General features: G+C 39.1%; 1 protein-coding gene across 1 annotated transcript; it reads right to left on the bottom strand.

Annotated features, from left to right (window-relative positions):
• Nucleotides 1-671: 671 nt before the first annotated feature.
• LOC100888140 (E-selectin) lies at nt 672-7958 on the bottom strand. The gene is made up of 9 exons (XM_030990780.1): nt 7939-7958; nt 7553-7671; nt 6488-6673; nt 6082-6258; nt 5225-5479; nt 4080-4268; nt 3401-3595; nt 2710-2916; nt 672-958 (listed from the first exon to the last, which is right to left on the bottom strand). The coding sequence occupies exons 1-9, from the start codon at nt 7956-7958 to the stop codon at nt 942-944; spliced, it is 1365 nt and encodes a 454-aa protein (XP_030846640.1). The 3' UTR covers nt 672-941.
• Between the last annotated feature and the right edge of the window lie 541 nt (nt 7959-8499).

Here is an 8499-nt window from a genome sequence, read left to right as displayed (position 1 = left end):
TTTGCTTTGCCGGCCCGTACTGGGGTGAATAGTGGTGATAACTTGACAACTTCTAGCTTTAAATCAATAAATGCGCAATATTATAACACAATTTCATTTAGTTCTTTAGGAAGATTAACATTTGGACTACCTTCCTAGCTATGTACACATTTCGGAAATTTTCGGAAAATGTAAATAATTAGATGAGAAATCATGATGATGAAAACCTTTTATTTGCTCTAACTCATGATTTCCTCGGTCGATTTCGCTGGCTGAAATGGCAATGTCTTTAGTAGAGCTATCCGAGAACGGAAAAGGCATTTGATGACTAATAGAAAGTTGCATTGGTCATATGTTGTGAATTCTGTATTTTATATGTTATAGCTAAATACATCTTCACTGAACATGACTTTATTTTTCGGTGCCACGCATGGCTTCAAAGCCCGATGCTTGCATATTTTTGCAAAAGAGTGAATAGAAAACTTAGGGAAGCAGATGGCGTTGCGTAACATTTCGTACTATTTGGAATTGCAGAGAGGGACTGTGTATTGATATGGACAGCTGTTGATGGAAATGATGCCTGGAGAGGGTTACATTTCTTTTTGTTAAGCCAGGTTAATCTTGAATATTTTTCCCTCGGAAAATTCTTTCGAGACGATATCTCCATTCATTACAGCTTCCTGGATATACAATGTAAATTTTAGGGTATAGGCCGCCCTTTTTCTACTCCAAACTTATTCATATAACTTTGTACAAGTAGCTTAATCAAAAATCAGTCAAAACCCACATTGCATTGCATCTCTGGCATCACTTCTAAATATTTATTACAATCATGTCAAGATTTTGGCCAGGTCTATTTCTCATCGAAAACGTAATTCCCTTGTGTTGAACCAAGCCGTCTCTGCTACACCGGTGCCGCGTACCACCGGTTGTTGAGCTCCGCATCGACGGACTACGTCATCTCAAAGTGGCACTGGATCTATTATGAAGTATGAGGTAAAAGATAGTTTGGAGATGTGATATTCATTCATTGATTTATTTATTCAGTTATATCTTTGGAGGGTAGTTCCGTTCAAAGCAACAAATAAATTTTGATGGCTTGCTTTCCAAAGAACCCCTCTAACATTTACAAATACGTGAAATATATTTTACATAACAAAGAACAAATTCAGTTCAGAACAACGTAATCTTAAATAAATGGATTATAAGACAAGATAAAACGATTCATTGAATAGGACATTTTAAAATCTAGGATTAAAAAAAAGGGGGGAAATTACGATAAAATAAATAGTACGAAAAGGAAGTAGTAACAAATCTTAAGAAAATGAATACTGTGCATAGTACAGTGTACTTTTGTGTTTCTCAGATGATACGGACAAACCCCATCTATGACCAAATTATTGTCACTGGAAAGATACTGCACAAAAGTTTGTACATGTACGCACACTGTGAATGTACAATAATTATCTCAAAACCTTTGATTCTCTACTAATGAGGTCTGAAATAGGGAATCATTGTGTGGTCATACACATATAATAATAACAACACAGATTAAGATCTGTATTATTATTTTACATTATACCTCTGAAAAAGGCTCTCAACATGCTTTAAAGGTTGGTTGACATCCAAATATAAGTTGATTCCTGTTGATGTGCATGACTGCATGCAATTCATATTTTGTTATTACTTTTTAAAATGCCTTTACGGAAGAAGAGAAACAAAAATTGTAGAAGTTCACTTTCTGAAATTACTTCTTAAATTACATTCTTCAAAGTTTTTCAATTCCAGTCTTGTCTACTACTACAGTGGAACCTCGTAATATCAAGGGCCTAAAGAAATCACCATGTCAAATGGAAACATTATTTTCACAGGGCTCGAAAATGACCAAAGCACCTGACCTCATTATCTAAAGTTATCCCAACCTCTAACTCCACAATCATGTATTAATGACATTTCTTCTAAAATTACACTCTTCAAAGTTCCTCAGTTCCATAACTTGTTTAATACTACAGTTAAACCTCGTAATATCAAGGGCCTAAAGAAATCACCATGTCAAATGGAAAAATTATTTTCACAGGGCTCGAAAATGACCAAAGCACCTGACCTCATTATCTAAAGTTATCCCAACCTCTAACTCCACAATCATGTATTAATGACATTTCTTCTAAAATTACACTCTTCAAAGTTCCTCAGTTCCATAACTTGTTTACTACTACAGTTAAACCTCGTAATATCAAGGGCCTAAAGAAATCACCATGTCAAATGGAAAAATTATTTTCACAGGGCTCGAAAATGACCAAAGCACCTGACCTCATTATCTAAAGTTATCCCAACCTCTAACTCCACAATCATGTATTAATGACATTTCTTCTAAAATTACACTCTTCAAAGTTCCTCAGTTCCATAACTTGTTTACTACTACAGTTAAACCTCGTAATATCAAGGGCCTAAAGAAATCACCATGTCAAATGGAAAAATTATTTTCACAGGGCTCGAAAATGACCAAAGCACCTGACCTCATTATCTAAAGTTATCCCAACCTCTAACTCCACAATCATGTATTAATGAAATACCAGAAATTTCCCCCATTGTTTGTTTCATTTTGTATAATTGCATTAGCATTTAATCAACATCCACACCATGTATCGGAAACATCTGAAAGGGAGTTACATAAACAAGATTATCACAACCACCTGCATTGGTTAGACTGTCTGGTTCGATGGAACTTACTTGTACAAGTCAGATCAGGTCCTGCCCAGACTCCGTTCTCACCACCGTTACCATCGTCGGAGCAGGTCCTCTGAACGGGCGTGGCTGGTAGATACCCATCATTACACGCCAGGGTGCAGACCGCTCCGTAGTTCTCACTGGAAGAGGAACATCCACGCTTCTCTCCATTGACTGGGGCAGGAAGGTCACTACCTGAACAGGTTATTACTGATGAAAGCAAGATGTTGAATCACGACATGTAACTCTTTGCATAGCTTGCCACATGCAACATACTATTAAGTGAGTTTGTGTAAAACTGCTGCAATAGCACAGTACGGGTTAATTTAATAGAAGAAGAGATAAGGAGAAGACTAGCCTAACAATCCCTCTACACAAGTAGGAGAACCACAGATAGATAATGATTATTATTATTATGATAATACAAGAGATGAAAATCAGCTACATGTAATTATTGCTAATAATTAGAAAAAATGTAGCTTACTTATTGTATACATTCTTTACAAATATATGATCGCTTTAATACATACATAAACAGGATCACCTAAAAATTTCATTAAAACAATTTTAATCATTTATTCCACATGGCAATATGGACTTTTAGATTCTGCACGACGAGAACGTGGACTGTGACGTCACTGCCAGTGCCTTAAAAGAATCTAAAAGTTCCTGATATCAATCCGGGAGCACCTACAGTGACACGTTGGTACGGCTAGATTCCAGGTTCGATCATGTTGACATGTGAGGGCGGCATTCCCAGTGAGGTAGTACCCAGTGCCGCAGGAGAAGTGACACTGATTGCCAGACGGTACCCGGTCGCCAGTGGGGCAGGCCTGGGTGGTGATGATCTGAAGAGCCGTGGTGAGGTCAGGCTTCCTGCAGTGGATTCCTGGGTGATTCAAATTATCAATTTGAAAAATCTAATGTGTGAACAGGAATGTGACAAGAATAGTCTTGTTTCATTTTGCTGCATGTAAAAATAATATTGGTATAGCTAATAATATCTTAACTGGCATCCCTGTTGTATACTTTAAAGTGTTGAGAGCCCTAAAAATGTGATGGCAAAATTTCACTTCAACTCTCATGATGTGCAGGACAATGTCATTTAAGACACATTTCTGCAAGGATTTTCGAAATAAATGTGTTTGAAGTCGAATATTGATGAAAGAATAATTTGTTTAGGTTTTCTGCGTGCAACAGAAAAACCAAAATGATGTAATCTTTTATCAATATTTTTATCGAATTTGGGGCTCCCGACACTTAAGAGGGGCTTTGAGTTTTGTTTGATTCTCGGAGAGTACCAGCCAATAATTTAATGAGTAAACCATACTACACCCTTCAAGTGATTTTATTTTAAACTTCACATTACATACTCTGACAGGTTAGCGGTGGCTGACTCCATGAACCGGCTGAACCACTCTTCTGGCATTTGACATTTGGCCTTTGACCCCGGAGCCTGTATCCGACACCACAGCCGTACGTACATACAGAGCCTCTTATTGCACCGTCTGGACAGGCCACTTGGAGTGGAGCAGAAGCAGAGAGACTGCTGCAGCGGATAACTGGAAAGCAATAGGCATTTCATGGAAAGTCATCTCTACATCAGGCAACACGGGAACATATTAAATCCAGGATTCATTCAACACCAAGCAATTGAACAAATCAAATAATATGATGATGATATGTAGTATGTAATTAAAGATGATGTTTCAATTGAACTACTGTCTAGGGTCATTTGATGGTTTCCACACCACATTTGCTTTGTGGTTAATTTTCCTACACTAACGGATTTCTCAACTTTAACACTCGACCAAACACTACAACAACAAAAAAACCTTTCCCTAAACCCGACTTAAAACCTAAACCTAACTCTTACCCTTTCCCTATATAAAGCATTAAGCATATTTCACCAGAGCGAATGTCAGGTCACCCCTCCATTTGTAACTCCTATAATGGTGGCAGCGGTGGGATATATTCAATGCTATCAGAATGAATTCGTATTCTAAAATCAGCGTTCCACATCAATTTATTTACATTTAGTCTACAGATGATAGTTTCTGGAGTTTGCATGCATCTACTCCCTGTTAACAATTCACAATAGGGGTCCGGAGTTAAAATGGGGCCACCCATGTTAGTTCAACAATGTCCCCAAAGTTTTTAGAATATTATATAAGTTTTGCAAAATCAACAACATTCATGATATTACCAATATACGATACATGGTAAGCTCTAGCTTGCCTACTATTAGGTAGAGTGGACTTTCCTTTCTCTAGCTCAACAAAAAGTGTGTACTACCCAGCTCCAAAAAAGGATATTAATCCTCTGATATTCCCACCTTTCCAAGGATGAATGTACCTACAATACTCCAGACTTAGAATGACTCAATTACAATCCCAGAAATCAAGATTAGCCATTCATCATGGAAGCCAGGCCAGGGTTTCTCAGCTCATGATATACATATATCATATTATAACATCACGAATATGTGACAGTGGCATTGTGCCTATCTTTGACTTACCTTCAACAGTGATAGAGAATCGACAAGAGGCTTCATTTCCTGAGCTATCCACAGCAACATAAGCTACGGTATGGGTGCCTTCTGGACGAGAAGTTCCTGGTGCAGTTGACCCACGGTCAAGACGGGGGGTGATGGATTCTCCTGAGTTATCGGATACAGTTGGTGCTGACCAACTGATCGTTGCACTTGAGGACAGTGCGGGAGCATATACAGTCTGGGACGGGGGGCATCCAGTGAAGACCGGTGCAGTGGTATCTAGAATACAACATACAAGTGATAGGAAATCAATGTAGACTAATGTCTCGTTAAAGGACATAAATGCTGGGCTGGGAGTTGAACCCTCAACTTCTTGACTAAAAGTGAAGTGAATGACCCTATTTACAATCATACCCCAAATGGATCACTTTAATCATCCAATTCATGTATTTCTTGCCAAAATGCTTTAACTACTCAGAGAATTCAAATTGAGAAAGGAAATAATCTTCTTTTTCTTGTCAATCATGGTCTACACACCTATGTGGCACACAAAATAGGTCCATGTGACTCAATGATATTGTTAGAAGGTGCTTGAACCCTACAATCATCCCCTCCCCCTCACCTACTTAATATAGGAATCCTGGATCCAGAACTAGGCGTTGTGGCGTGCACCTGTACTCCAGCTAACAATGGAAGTTACAAACTGATTCAGCCGAGGTTCAGTCACGTCTTTCGGATGATGACTTTAAAAGTCGGTCCCCAGACGTAAATAATCATATCTGATTGATACACGTCTGTAAAAACCCAATTACACACACACACACACACACACACACACACACTGCCTAAGCTCAAAATTTCCAGAATTATATTCATCCTACCTGCACAGGAAGGGTTGGAGCCTGACCAACTTCCAGATTCTCCACACGCACGTACAGAGCTGCCCTGAAGAGTGTATCCCTCGTTGCAGGATACACTGCAGAGGCTGTTGTAGTAACTGCTGTCAGAGCAACTGACTCGACCATTGGACGGACTGGAGAGTGCGCCACATGATATACCTGTGGATTTACATGCAGAAACACGATGTGCCAGTAATGTTTTTGTCTTATAAGTGACAGCTTATGTGAATGTTATCTCGCAGCATAAATTCAAATTGACATACCCCCCCCCCCCACCCAAGTACACTGGATAAAAATGAAAAAAGTGCGTTCATGTATACTGCGTTTAAAAGATATGTTGCAACTCTTATTCAGTAAGGGTAGTGAGAAATTGGAACCATCAACTTACGAACACACGCAGGGGCAGAGCCACTCCAATTACCAGAAGTCCCAGACCCGAAACAAAATCTTGTAACAGTCACCCCTGATGTCCGGTATCCCGTCGAACAGGAGTAGGTACAGAAGGAACCAACATTGGCAGAGTTTGAACAAGATACAGAACCATGGGTAGGGCGACTCAATGAGGTGCATCTCACTGAAAGGGGAGAAATAAATAAAGTGAGGTTAAGCGTTGTAATTTCATTTTTAACATATTCTACTTATGCCTGGATTAAAATTTGTTTTGTATCAGTATTAACAATGGTTACACATCATGAAAGCCTTTGAAGATATGCACCATTGTTCACAGACAGATAGTATTTCAGACAAAGACTATTTTTATCAATACCATACTCATTACAAATGACGTCAATACTACGAATATAACTTTTGCTTTTCATTTAGACTATTACATTGTATATCATGAAGAAGAGGTTTTGTTTTTGTCTGTAATGGAGAGTTGCGATACTGGGAGGGCGTTCCAAAGTTTTGGGCCTCCACATGCCAGTGCTCTGTCACCATAGAAAGGACCAAGATCCCCCCCACCTTCTCCCTCTCTCTCTCTCTCATTCTCTTTCTCTCACGGGTGATAGCAAGAGGTTTAGAACAAGGTTTAGTGAATGTTTAAACAAAGTGGCCCGAATTCACAAAGCAAGGTTTGAGCTCAAACCTCCTTTTGTTTCGCCAAACCAGGTTTGTAAATAACAAAAGGATGTTTGGTGAAACAAAAGGAGGTTTGAGCTCAAACCTTGGTCTGAGCTCAAACCTTGCTTTGTGAATTCGGGCCAATAGGTTTATAAACCCGTGCGAAGCGAGGTGCCGGGCACTTGCGCAAGTCATTAAAACCCGCACCTCACCCCTCCTAATTTTAGACAGGATTTACATAAATCTCAGCGACTATCCATTTTTGGAGAAAACAAATCATGATAAATATATATATATTTTTTTAATAGGGGAAAAATTGTTAGGATATCACCGATTTAAATCTAGAAATTATCAGGCCTGCTATCTCTCTGTCTAACGATTCAAATCTTACCAATGACCGTAAAAGATACAGTACAAGTTGCTTGATTCCCGGTACTGTCTCGGGCAGTGTATCTTGTAGAATGAGAACCCGCTGCGAAAGTCGAACCAGGACCCGAACCAGACGTTTCGCTACATATGGGATAAAATCCATCATAAATATACATCACTGGAGGTTATTTTCAGTAATGCTAGAAAATTGTGGGGTTGTCTTTTGGAGGGGTTGGGGCGTAAGGGTCCTTGCCCTAATTAAATTTGCTTCGCGAAAATTTGGGGGTGGCTTAGAACCACTAGTGCCGAAGTCTGCTAATAATAATGATAATAGTAATACATCTGTATCTACATTACCCTCGATTTAGCTGCCCTATTAGCTAAAGCATTCAAAGACTAAATACCTACCAGGAACCCACGCACTGCATGGTGGTACAGAGTGGCAAATGTAGATTAATGTCTTGTCGAAGGACAACAGTGCCAGGGCGGGACTCAAACCTTGTGATGCACCATGTGATCTACACTTTGGCAAGACATTGGTCCAATTGTGCCACTCTCCACCAAGGTGTAGATAGATACCCAATTATATTAAAGTGCAACATAAATATTTGGCTGCTCGACTATAACTGGTAAATAATTTGAGGCGCCGGGAGTGTCCATACCCCCCTCCCCCCAACAAAAAAATCTTTACTTTTATTAATAATTTCATTTTAAAAATGCATTTCTTTTAGGTTATATTCTAAATAAATTAAAAGGGTTCTCTGTTTTTTAGAGCCCCCCCCCCCTCCCTGGTGTCTATTTTTATGCCACCTGGTCCCTGCTCAGTGAATAATGGAGATTGACAAGTGCAATGTAAAATAGCATTGTCATGTGAACTAATTTCTTTTATACACAGACTTCAATTCTGTAGCCTTGATTCGTCAAAAAATGAAAACTCGATTAAAAATTAGAGGGACCATTTTGAAGAGA

The sequence above is a fragment of the Strongylocentrotus purpuratus genome, unplaced genomic scaffold (genome assembly GCF_000002235.5).
Source record: "Strongylocentrotus purpuratus isolate Spur 01 unplaced genomic scaffold, Spur_5.0 spur5_scaffold_19, whole genome shotgun sequence".
Lineage (NCBI taxonomy): Eukaryota > Metazoa > Echinodermata > Echinoidea > Camarodonta > Strongylocentrotidae > Strongylocentrotus > Strongylocentrotus purpuratus.
This window is presented reverse-complemented; position numbering and strand designations above follow the sequence as displayed.

What these genes read in the sequence shown, in the direction of transcription:
- LOC100888140 (XM_030990780.1), bottom strand. Translation starts at nt 7,958, where the DNA reads ATGCAGTGCGTGGGTTCCTG. An exon ending in TGTATCTTTTACGGTCATTG is followed by an intron (nt 6,674 to 7,552) that starts GTAAGATTTGAA and finishes CTCCCCTTTCAG; the next exon opens with TGAGATGCACCTCATTGAGT. An exon ending in GCCACCGCTAACCTGTCAGA is followed by an intron (nt 3,596 to 4,079) that starts GTATGTAATGTG and finishes TGAATCACCCAG; the next exon opens with GAATCCACTGCAGGAAGCCT.